The 16,911-nt window shown below is 42.9% G+C and overlaps 1 protein-coding gene across 2 annotated transcripts in view; it reads left to right on the top strand.

Annotated features, from left to right (window-relative positions):
• LOC139570182 (zinc transporter ZIP11-like) overlaps positions 1-16,911 on the top strand; it is a 144,278-nt gene that overhangs the window by 99,747 nt on the left and 27,620 nt on the right. For both annotated transcript variants that reach the window (XM_071391803.1, XM_071391804.1), the window contains exon 6: positions 4,115-4,297. In XM_071391803.1, coding sequence (XP_071247904.1) covers positions 4,115-4,297 — 183 coding nt within the window. The remainder of the gene's footprint in view (positions 1-4,114; positions 4,298-16,911) is intronic.

Here is a 16,911-nt window from a genome sequence, read left to right as displayed (position 1 = left end):
GTGTGTGTGCGCATACTTGTGTGCGCGTGTGTTCCTGGCTCTTCTTCCCAGTGATCAGAGAGACTAGTAGGTTAGTGATAGAATTGATTTGTTTCTACTCTAAAGGGGTTGGCTGTGGGGGTCTGGAACCCATCACTGTAATCAATCAGCCCCCTGACACACACACACTCAACCCCGTCTCCCGACCACTTCCAGTCTAATTTCAAGATGAGAGCCAGAGAAGTGGGCACCCGAGCACAGTGGAGGTCTCTTGGCAGCCACATGCAAATGCATTTCTCCGGCTCATATGCTAGGTTAACCCACGCTAATGTCCCCATATGGGAATATGGTACACCCAGCCTTCTGAGGACCAGCCTTTCATCTGTTTCCAGTTGCTCTCTTTTTCTCATTTATCTCCCCTACTCACGTAATTTATGTAATAGTAACTAATAACGTTCCTGTTAGAGTAAGTCATCTTAGTTTAGCTGATTTAAAAGGACACCCACTATCTAGAGTAATCAAAAGTTGATTAGTACCACACTGGTGACGCATAGCTGCCACATTGCCTTCTGCTCGTCTGGCTCACTGCTCTGAAGACTTTATTAGTGTCGGCGGGGGGGAATAGGGGAAAGAGGGATTGGTGGCTATTAGACAACAAAAATAAATGTATAGGTCCAATCAGTGGTGGAAAATGTACTCTGTTGTCATACTTCAGTAAAAGTAAAGATACCTTAAAAGAAAATGACTCAAGTAACCCAGTAAAATACTACTTGAGTAAAGTCTAAAAGTATCTGGTTTTAAATGTACTAAAGTGCAGTGGTGGAATTAATTATTATTATTATTTTTAATTTAACCTTTATTTAACTAGGCAAGTCAGTTAAGAACAAATTCTTATTTACAATGACGGCCTACTGGGGAACAGTGGGTTAACTGCCTTGTTCAGGGGCAGAATGACAGATTTTTACCTTGTCAGCTCGGGGATTCGATCCAGCAACCTTTCGGTTACTGGCCCAACGCTCTAACCACTAGGCTACCTGCCACGTAAAAAGTACTCAAGTGTTATACTTGAGTAAAAGTACAAAGAACTACTGGAGTATCTTATATTTAAAAAATCAGATGGGATGAATGTTTATTTTTTATTTACTGTCAGTCAGGGGCACACTCCAACATTCCGACATCATTTAAAAAGACAGTATTTGTGTTTAGTGAGTCCCCCAGATAGGGCATTAGGGATGAAAATGCGTTATATTGATAGGTGCGTGAATTGGACCATATTTCTGTCTGTATTAGAGTAAAAAGTCTATATTTTCTTCAGGAATTTACAGTCGTGGCCAAAAGTTTTGAGTGACACAAATATTAATTTTCACAAAGTCTACTGCCTCAGTTTGTATGATGGCAATGTTATGAAGAGTGATCAGATGAATTGCAATTAATTGCAAAGTCCCTCTTTGCCATGCAAATGTACTGAATCTCAAAAAAAACATTTCCACTGCATTTCAGCCCTGCCACAAAAGGACCAGCTGACATCATGTCAGTGATTCTCTTGTTAACACAGGTGTGAGTGTTGACAAGGACAAGGCTGGAGATCACTCTGAATCAACCATTTATCGGATCATCAAGAACTTCAAGAGCGGTTCAATTGTTGTGAAGAAGGCTTCAGGGTGCCCAAGAAAGTCCAGCAAGCTCCAGGACCGTCTCCTAAAGTTGATTCAGCTGTGGGATCGGGGCACCACCAGTACAGAGCTTGCTCAGGAATGGCAGCAGGCAGGTGTGAGTGCATCTGCACGCACAGTGAGGCGAAGACTTTTGGAGTATGGCTTGGTGTCAAGAAGGGCAGCAAAGACGCCACTTTCTCCAGGAAAAACATCAGGGACAGATTGATATTCTGCAAAAGGTACAGGGATTGGACTGCTGAGGACTGGGGTAAAGTCATTTTCTCTGATGAAGGCCCTTTCCGATTGTTTGGGGCATCCGGAAAAAAGCTTGTCCGGAGAAGACAAGGTGAGCGCTACCATTAGTCCTGTGTCATGCCAACAGTAAAGCATCCTGAGACCATTCATGTGTGGGGTTGCTTCTCAGCCAAGGGAGTGGGGTCACTCACAATTTTGCCTAAGAACACAGCCATGAATAAAGAATGGTACCAACACATCCTCTGAGAGCATCTTCTCCCAACCATCCAGGAACAGTTTGGTGACAATGCCTTTTCCAGCATGATGGAGCACCTTGTCATAAGGCAAAAGTGATAACTAAGTGGCCCGGGGAACAAAACATCGATATTTTGGGTCCATGGCCAGGAAACTACCCAGGCCTTAATCCCATTGAGAACTTGTGGTCAATCCTCAAGAGGTGGGTGGACAAACAAAAACCCCACAAATTCTGACAAACTCCAAGCATTGATTATGCAAGAATGGGCTGCCATCAGTCAGGATGTGGCCCAGAAGTTAATTGACAGCATGCCAGGGCGGATTGCAGAGGTCTTGAAAAAGAAGGGTCAACGCTGCAAATATTGACTCTTTGCATCAACGTCATGTAATTGTCAATAAAAGCCTTTGACACTTATGAAATGCTTGTAATTATACTTCAGTATTCCATAGTAACATCTGACAAAAATATCTAAAGACACTGAAGCAGCAAACTTTTTGGAACTTAATTTTTGTGTCATTCTCAAAACCTTTGGCCACGACTGTAAGTGTTAAAAAAAAGAAAAGTTAGTAAAGTACAGATAACAAAAAAAAAAAAAAAAAGTTACTTCACACCACTGGCTCAGATCCCCCTAATCTACAATATCTCTGTACTGTGGGAGTGTGTTTCGATTAGAATTGACTATTGTCTCTGTAGTATCAACACATTTAATGCAGCCATCTACCGATCAGCCATTCAATCAATGGACCCAAAGAGGCCCAGGTCAAACCGAGTTAACAGGTGGTTTTAAGAGTAAACAATTACATCCACTTCTTTTTGTCTATTTCCATTGATATCATGTGTTATTCTGTCAATATATTCATATAGGATTGAAATGAGGGAATATTGCCATGTAACTCATTTGTAAGTTAACGTGAATTAACTCACTTTTGTACATCACGCTGGTCCGTACTATTGACCTTATTTTAGCACCCAGAAAACGTAATACTTCCAGATCAACTGTAATATCAGTACCATTGTAAAGCACAATTTCTCCCCTTTCCAACAAAATCAATGAAGATACCTTCACGATGCCCATCTCTGCATGATTCAAGAAGGCAATGAGCTCCGTCGGGTCTTTTTAAAAATGGAGGGTGGGGAAGCAAAACCTATTGCATGATAGTGAGAAGGATAGATGTCATGTGGGGAAACTGATTTTTTTCACTCGATCTGTACAACTTATCACCTTATCTCCTCTAAAATGTAAATGAAACACTATAAAGAGTTTATATAATGTGTCATTGCATACCTATTTGAAGGTTTGTGTCGAATTTGATTCAGATTTTTAGGGCAGTGCTAAAGTGATCTTCAGAAGTTAACAGCGGCTTTTGAGAGTCATGATAGCTTGCGATGATGCAAAAAATGACTAGGTATCCCCCCCTTACCCCCGTCACTGTCCCTTTCTTGTTTTTAAACAGTGAGAGAAGTGCTACACCTGGTGGAGAGAGGCTGTAAGACAGAATTAGTTGCTTTATGCGTGCTGTACGTTACGCCATGACACGTCACGATGTAATGTACAGCGTCGGAGGGGTCGGTTTTTTCAACTTTTCTCCAATACTATAGAGCCATCACCATGTCAATCAACGCTTGAATAGAAACCTAGTTCACACCCCAGATTTTGATGTCAACACAGTCGCTACGGTCCCATTAGTTTTCTTTGCAGCCTCGTTTGAATGTCACGGTTGCGCACATTTGTTCAGAATGTGGTTAGCGTACGTTAGTTAGACTTGCTTTCCATTAATAGTAACCGTTTTGATGATGAGGTCAGCTTCTCATCAGACCTCTGTCTCACTTGGAATTTTCCTAGAGCCCAATTTTCTGAAATAAGGGTTACCATTGGTTAATCGTCTTCTAATTGTGCTTAATTGTATTCTAATCTGAAAGATTGCTTAATTGGCAAGGACTGTATGTTGTAGCAATGTTGTCCAAATGTTGTGTCTTGTCTTCCTTACAGATAAGATTGAGAACGGAGGAGACGTGTACCAGAGGAGGAAAGGCCCCCACGCCGACGCTGGTTCCTCAGATTCCGAGGGACAGGAAGTGGGCAGCCGGCAACAGGAAGGGGCAGGGCAAACTGGAAGCAGATGGAGGCGCATCATCCTACTGATCGTGGCGATCACCATCCACAACATCCCAGGTGAGAAGAAGAACCCACTACGCCCAGTCTGTAATGCTCACACCCAAACCAACCCCTGTCACTAGCTCCTAGCCTCTAGCCCTTAGCCCCTATCATATTTCCCTAGGCTATTCATGTTCATCTGAATCGAATAGGTTAGGTTGTTAGGAATCAGAAATATGGTAACCGATTGCCTTTGTGACATTTTCACCATATTGCTGAAGCTACACCTCAGAGGTAGCAGTGAGATGTGTCTGCAGCAGTGATTTCAAAGAGGTCATTTCAGAGGTCATGAGTGTGACTATTCTTAACTCTATTTCTTGAACTGCGTTGTTAATTAAGGGCTTGTTAGTAAGAATTTCACGGTAAGGTCTACACCTGTTGTATTCAGCGCATGCGTTTAGATTTGACAGGCTTTGGAGGCAGAAGCATCCCCGGTAATAGGGGCTGTGTGTGTTTGTGGGCACGTGAGTTGCGGGGGACTGCCCATGCAGGCTCTATGGATAATTCCTGAGAATGTACAAATGGAAAGATGGATTGATTTCCTTGCTGGAGTCATTGTTCAATACTTGAGGAGAAATATATATGTATTTTTAAAAACATTTTAGTCATTTAGCAGATGCTCTTATCCAGAGCCAATTATAGTAGTGAGTGCATACATTTTCGTATTTGTTTGTACTGGTCCCCCGTGGGAATCGAACCCCTGGCATTACAAGTGCCATGCTCTACCAACTGAGCCACACAGGAGTGAGATATATCTATATCTAAGGCTGAACTGGGTGCCGATCCTTGATTGGAGAAACAGGGAAACTATACATTTAGGGATATTATCATTTGAAATATGTTTTTTGGCGGCTTGAAATGATACGTGTGTGTCCTAGACACACACAAAAAAGCTAAAGCCCAGGTACTGTAGATTTGGAATGGTAACACGTCAATATCATGTCCACATGTGTTAATGAAATATGGATGAGAAGAAGAAAAAAACTGTCCAAAGAGTGAGAAGTTTCATTGATTCCTGTGTTCACCGGCAGTCTAACCTGACTCGACGTGAATGGATGTGCATGCAGTTTTGTGACGTGTAGGGTGAAGTTGCCCCTACACACTGATCTTGGGTCAGTTTTAAGATTTATCCAGTTGTGGTGAAGGTTAGGATTCGGGGAGAGGAAGCTGATCCTAGGTCTGTACGTAGGGGGAATTACACCCCAGAGAGGTCTTTTCCAGGAAGTGCGGATGAACGCTGATCCATATGAATATGCCTGGTGAAGTACAGTCATCGGAATCAGCACACGTAGCGACAATACACTATTGACTATACAGACACATCATTAACCTGGTATGTCTTCATGTTTTCATGACAAGGACATGTTACAAGGCGTCCATTCAGTATAGTTTTATAGGGGTGAGGGGATATCAGAGCTGGTGAAATGCATTCATTTGAAACAACACCCGTAGTGACAATTACAGTGCAGATACAGGCATGTCATTACACATTGTTAACCTGGTATATCACAATGTTATCATACTTTTTTTTTTCTTTTTTTTTTTTACATTTACATTTTAGTCCTCTAGCAGACGCTCTTATCCAGAGCGACTTAGCATTAAGTGCCTTGCTCAAGGGCACATTGGCATATTGTTCACTTAGTCATGTCAGGGATTCAAACAAAAACCTTTCGGTTACTGGTCCAACGCTCTGAACCGCTAGGCTACCTGCCTAGCATTCATGCTACAACGTGTCAATTCAGTTTCGATCTGGTTGGAGTGAGAGTATAGGCCTTCGAGCTGTTAAATGTGTTTCCACAGCTGACATTGGGAATTAGAGGCCTAACTAGCTTGTCCTGTACATGCAAATATGAGGTCTCTGATGATCAGTGAGGCAATGCGATGGCTCAGAGAGAGAGGACTGGGGACCAGTAGTTTGTGTGTACCCATGCTAATGCTATCACGCTAATCCTCAGCATGTAAAATGATGCGTGTGAGCGCTCCCGTGCGTGTCAGCTGTGAGCTGTTGATTGATCACATTTTCCCCGTCTCCGATCCAACACCATTACTAGACAGACAGTCCAGACGGCTGGCTATTCATCGTGTTGGTATAGTGTTTCCCCATCCCGGCTGGTCTGGACTGCTGGTGTGGACTGGACTGACATGAACCGCACCACAGAACCATTCTGAGGCATATTAGTTATGGAAGAATGGCTCGGTGACTGACTATGGGAAGGCTTCACCAGTCCCCTGTTAAGCTTTCCCACTTTGAGCCCACCAAGCTGTGCTGCTAGCTGTCCCTCCCCTGAGAGGTTTGTGTGCACGTGTGTAGCTACCAAGCCTTTACTCCGGCATAACCAACAAGGAGTGTGACCGAGTTGGCTATGTGATTGACAGCTGAAGACGAGCGGTGGTGAATACGGAGCACGCGCACATGCATGCATACACACAACCCCCCAACCCATACACACACATACACACACTCCCCCCTCTCCTCCAACATAACACTTACAATGAGCATTCTAACCTAACAAAATATTACGAGGAGCCAAATGAATAGGTTCTGTGTCAGTACATCCCATCAAAGGGAGTGAGAGAGCGAGCAGAGGGGAGGTAAAGGCCGATAGAGAGAGGATGAGCCCAGACTCCATATGAGCTCGTTCTGATCCTGTAGATTCACTATCGCCCAGCTCCAGGCTCTGCCCCAGACCCAGTGGACCAATCCAGTCCTCCCTTCTGCCGAAGCTTGGCCGTGGCTGGCTGTAGGCCTGCGGCCTTTTCTTTGAAGTCTCGCTGTACGGCTTAATCTGCAGTCATGTTTACAAGAGCTTTGGGGATTTAGCTGAACCTCTGAAGTGTATAGTGTGGTGTTGGGCAGTATCCAGATGTTTATATCGTCATTCCGTCTTTCTCTCACCCCGGGATTTATGGTATATCAGGCTTAATACACAAGGGAGCGCCAAAAACTCCAAAAAGCCCCATTGGGCATCTATTACCATAATGCTAACAAAATTAGCACAAGTAATAACGAATTCCATGGAGGCTGCTAGCTAAATTTGCTAACTAGCGCAAACAAAAGTAAAGGAATAGCAAAGACAAGTAATATAGCTCATAACTGTATTCATATATCGGTAGGCGCTACCGAATGTAATTTGTGGTGAGTTCGGACTTTAACAAGCAAATGTGAACAAGATACATTGTGCAAATGAACGAAGTTTAGATGCATACAGTACTGGCTCTCCAGCAGTATGTCTACATGCTGTGTCTGTGTGGAGTCGCTAGGGCAACGGGCCTGCCTGCTCAGAGAAAAGGGGGAGGAGCAGACGGGCCAAGAATGGAGAGGAGAAAAAAATGCAAGGAAATCAAGATGGCAGTGGCAGCTGTACAAATAAGTCATCCGAAGGTCTTTGACGTCTCAAACACGGCAGAAAGGTATTACTTGAGCCACTTACTTAGATAGCAAGTTAAACTAGGGGTCGTGTTAACTCGTAATTCTGCATTTTTTCACTCAGGAAAAAAATATATATCTTGCTGCGTTTTGTAAACGCAGATCTAAAATGCTTCTTATTGTAATTTCTGCTCGGCATCAGACTAATTTTGTGCTTCAGTTGCACTTCTCCACTTGGATGAGAATTCATGATTGGGCATTCAGCAGACAGCGCTCTGACTGATGTCTAGCTACTTTTCCCTGGTACTTTTCTCGGCGTAGCCTGCCTACTTTTCTCCAGTATAGTGCAAGATTAACTTTAAGCAAAACAGTTGGAAATGTAGCTGGCTATATTCTTTCTCTGATAGGCCTAAACATTAGAAATATGATGGCCATATGATGGTCTTTTTGCAAAAAAGACCTTGCTTTTTCATTGTAAGCTCATTTACTTGTGTGGCTGCCAGGCAAATAGCGTTGTACTTTTGTTGTCATCTGATGAAAATGAAGCAATTTTTTGCCAAATATGTTGCACTAATGTATTTTCTGTGAAGGATAACTATAGTTGCACGTCCCTGATCACTCTATTGAAGCAAAAAAAACTTTTGACTTTCAATATGAAACGCGACCCCTGTCAATAGACAGCTGGACTCACCTGCTCCCGCTCTCTCCCGTTGTGCTATTTACAAACAAACACATGACTGGCTCAACTGTTCTGGTGAACTATGGTAAGCTTCATCATGTAAAATAATGTGACAGGTGAAATGAAGAGCGCAATCTGCTTTATCTCATAAAGCATTGCACAAGTTGACTGCAGGTATTTCCTTAAAAATAAGTTGCAAATATTCAAATGTATTGAAGAAATTGTTTCAACGGTTTTGAAAAACCAGCATGTGGCTATTTCCAAATACCCCGGTATACGGTATATACGGTATACTGCCTAAGCCTAGTATCGTGTCCACTTCCCTTTATCTCCAAGCCATGTCCTCATGTTTACTCTACCTTACACTGAAAGAGGAATATTTAGATACAGTTATAGATCATTTGTCTTGACTCAGTAGTTTCACTAAGTATTCTCTCCCATATTCCTCTACACCTCTGTTTCCATGCTGACTGTGTGTGTGCACGTGCCTGTGCACGCGTACACATACACACCCGCTTTGACAGGGCTTGAGCGAAAACCAGCAAACTTCAATTTCATCATCAACTAAATACAGTAAACTTTGACCACAGAGAGAGAACACAGGAAGCCGAGAACAAAGTTATTTACTGTACATGGAAGAGTGTTTTTGTTTGTCTGTCTCTGTGTGTGTCTCTGCATACACTTCACCCCCAATACTAGGAATGGTAATCCCACCCCTCCTACCTAGAAAAGGAGTGTTGATCATCTCTAGGGATTGGAGTGATGAGAGCTGATAGGAAACCATTATAATTCATTTCCAGAATGGTTTATTTCTGTATCCCCTCATAGCTGATGCATTAGGGCACTTATGCTATATACGTCTTTTCGCGGCCACCTCAGCCCTTTTAACATGCCTAGAATGGCATATTGCATATTACGGGCAATTTTTCTCTACCGCTTTGAAGATGCACATGTCTGTTTGCCGGCTTCTCTCCAACTCTCTAGCTAATGAGAGATGTTCTATCCAAACCATCGAATTTCGAGTTTTCTTCTCTTCACACTTCTTTGCCAACTCCAGTCTTTTCTTAACCTGACTACCCATCCACCGGCTCAACACCACGCCCACTAGTGTTTCTTTCTGGACATCTTGTAGAATGTGAACACATTCTGACCACTCTGATTGGTCCCAGAAACCGCTGGGTTGGGCCTGAGCCGGCCTGCATGATGACGTTATCAACTATGATAGTCTGATTGGTTGGAGACGATCCAATCGCTGATGAATTTGTTTTGTACAACGCCCCTCATCAACTTCGAGGATAGCAGTTTCAGACAATGTGTCTAGCGATCGATTAGAGCAGCGGAATGAAATTCAGGATGAGTCGTCAGGCAAGCCTTTTCTAGCACACAGACCAAACTCTTACCTGGCAATTAGATGATTTTGTGCTATTTCTGTAGTCATTCTGACCTTGTCAACACTTATTATGTAGAGTCAAGAAGACGGCGCTATAACAGAATAATTACGGCCGTATGACAGCTTTATGGCAGTTTCTGACACTTTATGGTGACAGCGTGACATTTTTATGATAGCCTAGCGACAGCGCTATGACAGGAGTGTGACGGTTTTTCGAAGAGAATGGGACACCAAAATTTCTGTGAATGGGGATTGTAATAAATTACAAAAATGATAACGATGATTGACTGGATGCTATTAAACTTAGCTTCCACAGTGACTCTCACACACTTATCTGGTGTTATTTAATGCATTTAGACTATCACAAGATTAGCAGGTTAGCCGTATTAGCAAAGTGGCCACTGCTCAGAGCACTTTGATCTATTGTAAAGTCCCACTCTCTTACTAATGGTTCTATCAACCATGGTACTTAAGTCGAGTTGAACTTTGCACCTTTTCCAGGAGTAGACCATCCATCATGGAATTAGATCCACAAGCCCTCTATTTTGCTGTCATGTATGACACATCAAATGTCAAGATGGTTACATCCCCCAAGCACAAGGCTGTTCAGTCAGTCGCTGAATGGCACAAGAGTCTGAAGAGTCTCTCCACTCGCCTTGACAACATGGTAATAGCAATGCCAGGCGCTCACCTACACACAACTCGCTGTCGTTAAATGTTGCTAGTGAGTCAACAAACTTACAGTACTAGTCACATGTTTGGACACATACTCATTCAAGTTTTTTTTTTAAGTAAAAAAAACAAAACTATTTTCTACATTGTAGAATAATAGTGAAGACATCAAAACTGTGAAATAACACATATGGAATCAAGTAGTTACCAAAAAAGTGTTAAACAAATAGAAATATATTTTATATTTTAGACTCTTCAAAGTAGCCACCCTTTGCCTTAATGACAGCTTTGCACACTCTTAGCATTCTCTCAACTTGCTTCATGAGTTAGTCACCTGGAATGCATTTCAATTAACAGGTGTGCCTTGTTAATTTGTGGAATTTATTTTCTTCTTAATGCGTTTGAGCCAATCAGTTGAGTTGTGACAAGGTATGGGTGGTATACAGAAGATAACCCTATTTGGTAAAAGACCAGGTCTATATTATGGCAAGAACAGCTCAAATAAGTAAAGATAAGTAACAGTACATCATTACTTTAAGACAGGAAGGTCAGTCAATCCGTTTCTTCAAGTGCAGTCCCAAAAACTTTTGAGCGCTATGATGAAACTGGCTCTCATGATGACCGCCACAGGAAAGGAAGACCCAGAGTTACCTCTGCTGCAGAGGATAAGTTAATTAGACTTAACTGCACCTCAGATTGCAGCCCAAATAAATGCTTCACAGAGTTCAAGTAACAAACACATCTCAACATCAGCTGTTCAGAGGAGACTGTGTGAATCAGGCCTTCGTGGTCGAATTGCTGCAAAGACACCACTAATAAAGGACACCAATAATAATATGAGAATTGCTTGGATCAAGAAACATGAGCAATGGACATTAGACTGGTGGAAATCTGTCCTTTTGTTCTGATGAGTCCAAATTTGAGATTTTTTGTTTCCAAGCACCTTGTCTTTGTGAGACGCAGAGTAGGTGAACAGATGATCTCCGCATGTGTGGTTCCCACCATGAAGCATGGAGGAGGAGGTGTGATGGTGTGGGGATGCTTTGCGGGTGACACTGTCAGTGATTTATTTAGAATTCACGGCACACTTAACCAGAATGGCTACCACAGCATTCTGCAGCGATACGCCATCCCATCTGGTTTGCGCTGAGTGGGACTATCATTTGTTTTTCAACAGGACAATGACCCAAAACACACCTCCAGACTGTGTAAGGGCTATTTGACCAAGAAGGAGAGTGATGCTGCATCAGATGACCTGGCCACAATCACCCGACCTCAAGCCAAATGAGATGGTTTGGGTCGAGTTGGAGGAAAAGCGAAGGACTGAAGGAAAAAGCAGCCATCAAGTGCTCAGCATATGTGGGAACTCATTCAAGATTGTTGTAAAAGCATTGCTCATGAAGCTGGTTTACAGAATGCCAAGAGTGTGCAAAGCTGTCATCAAGGCAAAGGGTGGCTACTTTGAAGAATCCAAAATATATTTATTTAATACTTTTTTGGTTACTACATAAATCCATATGTGTTATTTCATAGTTTTGATGTCTTCACTATTATTCTATTATTCTACAAAAACCCGTGAATGAGTAGGTGTGTCCAAACTTTTGACTGGTACTGTACGTCTTCTCAAAAAGCTTGGCATATGACTTGGAATAGTGTGTACAATTCTTTATATTTTTGGTCTGAATCAATCCCTGATCGCCCCTGCGGTCCTCGAGGCATGTACTTGATTAACACTGCTGTAGAAAGCTGATTACTGAAATATGGTTCCCACATGGGAAAGACCAACCCCCTGCGCCCCATCAAACTCACCGCCTTCTCTGTGCCACTGTGACGCTAGAGACTGATCCTCCCCCCAGGCAGCACCCCTCCTAATGTCTCATATGGTGACAAATGAAGGTATTACTCCCCCTGCCTGAGTTTTTAATGGCTCCTCCAGCACCAACAAGCCCAGACCAGAGCAGCCGATTGAGACTGATGGAGAGTGGGTGCCTCCCACTGAAATGGATCTGTTATGCATCCGTAATGACCTTATCTGAATATCGTATGTATTTCAATCTGAGGGAATATTCATCACCTGCCCCAACCAAAAAAAACGCCATTTACCAATGATTAAAGTGCTCGTTAGTAAATCAGCCAATGTGATGATGGGGTGAGATGGCTCTTGACTTGATATGAAAGCACTGATGGGAATGAAGCCCCTCAATGGAAGATGAGGTATTTCAGTGAAGCTTGGAATGTTGTGCATCTGTATATACAGTGCATTCGGAAAGTATTCAGACCCCCTTGACTTTTTCCATATTTTGTTACGTTACAGCCTTATTCTAAAATTGATTAAATAGTTTCCCACCCTCATCAATCTACACACAATACCCCATAAAGACAAAGCTCAAAACAGGTTTTTATACGTTTTATCAAATTTGTTAAAAATAAAAAATTTAGATAACTTTTGTTTGTACAACTTGATTGGAGTCCACCTGTCTATATAAGGTCCCACAGTTGACAGTGCATGTCAGAGCAAAAACCAAACCATGAAGTCGAAGGAATTGTCAGTAGAGCTCTGACACAGGATTGTGTCGAAGAACAGATCTGGGGAAGGGTACCAAAAAATGTCTGCAGCATTGAAGGTCCCCAAGAACACAAGGGCCTCCATCATTCTTAAATGGAAGATGTTTGGAACCACCAAGACTCTTTCTAGAGCTGACCGCCCGGCCAAACTGAGCAATCGGGGGAGAAGAACCAAGCTTGGTCAGGCAGGTGACCAAGAACCCGAAGGTCACTCTGACAGAGCTCCAGAGTTCCTCTGTGGAGATGGGAGAACCTTCCAGAACGACAACCATCTATGTAGCACTCCACCACTCAGGCCTTTATGGTAGAGTGGACAGACGGAAGCCACTCCTCGGTAAAAGGCACATGACAGCCTGCTTAGAGTTTGGCAATAGGCACGTAATGACTCAATGATCATGAGAAACAAGATTCTCTGGTCAGATGAAACCAAGATTGAAACCTTCTCCAGAGCACTCAGGATCTCAGACATGGGCGAAGGTTCACCTTCCAACAGGACAACAACCCTAAGCACACAGCCAAGGAGTGGCTTTGGGACAAGTCTCTGAATGTTCTTGAGTGGGCCAGCCAGAGCCCGGTCTTGAACCTGATCGAACATCTCTGGAGAGACCTGAAAATAGCTGTGCAACGACGCTCCCCATCCAACCTGACAGAGCTTAATAGGATCTGCAGAGAAGAATGGGATAAACTCCCCAAATACAGGTGTATTGTGGACTTGAGGCTGTAATCACTGCCAAAGGTGCTTCAACAAAGTACTGAGTAAAGGGTCTGAATACTGATTTAAATGTGATATTTCAGTTTTTTAATTGTAATAAATTTGCAAAAATGTCTAAAACCTGTTTTTTCTTTGTCATTATGGGGTATTGTGTGTAGATTGAAGAGTGGAAAAAACCCAATTTAATCCATTTTAGAATAAGGCTGTAACGTATGTCATGACGTGGCCCTCTTTGGTATAGCGAGTACCATCCCCCTCTCTCTCACCACCTCTCTCTCCCTCCTACACCCAGGTTCTGTTATCTCAGGTCGTAAATTCCTGGAGGAGACTCTCTCCTCATGGCCTTGCAGTATAGAGAGAGAGAGTTTCACAGTAGAACAAAGGAACTTCTTGTACATCACAGAACTTGAGAACTGAACAATATCCATGTTTTGGAGAATATGTAAACGGTCGGTGGAGAAGCCAGCTACGACCCAGTCCGTTTTGTTTCATGTTGAGACCTCATGAAAGACAATACAGCCACATTACCATAACTCTGTTTATACAGGAGCCTCCGTTATGAGGTTTGCGTCTAATTATTGTATAAAATGAATGAGTAAAGATGAAACTATTTGTGAAATTATGTAATGTGATTTTAAACTGTTAATGTGAGAGAATTGTATTCCCTTTAAAGTTTAACTAAGATATTGGCCAGCCTCCATGAGCACCGACATGATCTGGCTCATGGGACAGCCCTTTTCTACTGTTAGGAATAAAAACCCCATCTGAAGAAATCCTCTTCAGACCATGCGTACCTCGATTACCAAGGGGGCAAAGGTTTGAGTAGAGACCTCAAAAACCTCAGTATAAGCTAAGGTTGTAATGGTTGTTGAATTCCTAACCAAACCACGTGGAGCATTGGCTACACGGGTGGAAATGGTTAAACGCTGAGACTATCGATCCCGACAGAATAAGAGCAAATCTTAGATACTAATTACTAGTCTGCAGCTAGAAATTATGTACCGTTGGATGCGAAGACCGACAACCGCCGAAACATCTATTCTATAAGAACATTTCTGAATGGTACTCTGAAGTATCCATCCTAACCACGAAAGACTTCAAGGAAGCAGAGAGAGTGACGCGTGGATGAACTTTCCAACTGAAAGACGGACGATTCCAACAGAGATCACGACGACACACTGAGCGTAAATATATATTGATTGCAATTATTCCCGAATGAGTGAGCGTTCATGTGCAAAGGATTAGCATTTCAATTAATATAATTATCAACTGTATAGTGACTCTTTTGTCTTTCGCGCCCTTCTCAGTCCACACCCACTTCCCTTTGTCCACCAAGCCGTCATATCGGCTTAGCCCACTAGGGAACCTCCCCTATCATTTCCTTGTAACCATATCTACTGTTTGTTGGTTTATGCATTTCTGTGATTATTTAGTTAATTAGTAAATTTATGATTTAAGCCAATTGGTGTATGGATGATTCATAGTAAAGGCTGGGTTTGTGCAGATAACCAACAATTTACGACGTTTGGAATGAGACTAAAGTGAGGTAAAGAATAATTAATTAATTAGAAGACTAATTGATCAGATATTTATATATCTGAAGAGTTATATTAGGAAAATTATAACTTTGTAATCTGAAGATTTTCCTTGGTGCCCCAACTTCCTAGTTAATTACATGTACATGATTAGTTTAACCACGTAATAATAATTACAGAGAATTGATTTGATAAAATAAGTCTTCACTTTAATGATGCCAAAGACACGACACGTAACAAAATTTGAATACTTGCTGAATGCACTGTAACTATGCTATACTTAAGCAATAAGCCACGGGAGTCGTGGTCAGATTTGCCGAAAGTAGGGCGGTTTGTGGTATATGGCCAATGTACCACGGCTAATGGCTGCTTTGAGGATAACACAGTGCCACCGACGCGGCCCGCTACCAAGGACTGTGTGCTCTCCTTCTCCGTGGCCGACGTGAGTAAGACATTTAAGTGTGTTAACCCCCGCAAAGCTGCTGGCCCAGACGGCATTCCCAGCCGCATTCTCAGAGAATGCACAGTCCAGGTAGGAAACAACACAAGGGTGCGTGCTCAACCCCCTCCTTTACTCCCTGTTCACCCATGACTGTGTAGCGAAGCACACCTCTAACTCTATAATCAAGTTAGCTGACGATACAACAGTAGTAGGCTTGATTACCAAAAATGACGATACAGGGAGGAGGTGTGGGGTCTGGGAGTGTGGTGCCAGGAAATTAACCTCTCACTCAACGTTAACAAATCTAAGGAGATGATCGTGGACTTCAGGAAATAGCAGAGTGAGCACGCCCCTATCCACATCGACAGGACCGCAGTGGAGAAGGTCGAAAGCTTCAAGTTCCTCGGCGTACACATCACTGACAAACAGAAATGGTCCGCCCACACAAACAGTGTGGTGAAGAAGGTCCAACAGCACCTCTTCAACCTCAGGAGATTGAAGAAATGTGGCTTGGCACCTAGAACCCTCACAAACTTTTACAGATGCACAATTGAGAGCATCCTTTTTTCGGGCTGTATCACCGCCTGGAATGGCTACTGCACCACCCACAACCACAGGGCTCTCCAGAGGGTGGTGCGGTCTACCCAACGCATCACCGGGGGCAAACTACCTGCCTTCCAGGACACCTACATCACAGGAAGGACAAAAAGATAACAAAGGACAACAACCAGCCGAGCCACTGCCTGTTCACCCCGAATTATCCAGAAGGCGAGGTCAGTACAGTACAAGGGACCGAGAGACTGAAAAACAACTTCTATCTCAAGGCCATCAGACTGTTAAATAGCCATCACTAGCATTAGAGGCTGCTGCCCAATATATATAGACTTGAAATAACTGGCCACTTTAATAAATGGAACACTGGTCACTCTACTTTTAAAAGAAAAACATATTTTGCATTATCTCATCTCATTTGTATGTACTGTATTCTGTTCTGTTCTTCTGTGTCTTAGTCTATGCCGCTCTGAAATTGCTCATCCATATATTTATATATTCTTAATTCCATATACAATACTATAGTCTACTAATACCTATAGGTGGTATTAATACAGTACTGCTGCAGGCTTCATATTTCTCTGTGAGAGGGAGCGAGCCTATGGCATTTGCCACTGATGGTGTAGGCTACCAGTCAGTCCAGGGAGTGAGGTATGGAGCTCTGTGTGTGTTTTTCAGCCAGGCTTTACGCACACACACACACACAGACCTTTAGGAG

This window comes from Salvelinus alpinus, chromosome 3 (genome assembly GCF_045679555.1).
Source record: "Salvelinus alpinus chromosome 3, SLU_Salpinus.1, whole genome shotgun sequence".
NCBI lineage: Eukaryota > Metazoa > Chordata > Actinopteri > Salmoniformes > Salmonidae > Salvelinus > Salvelinus alpinus.
Note: the sequence above shows the minus strand (reverse complement) of the source record. Positions and strands in the feature narration are given on the sequence as shown.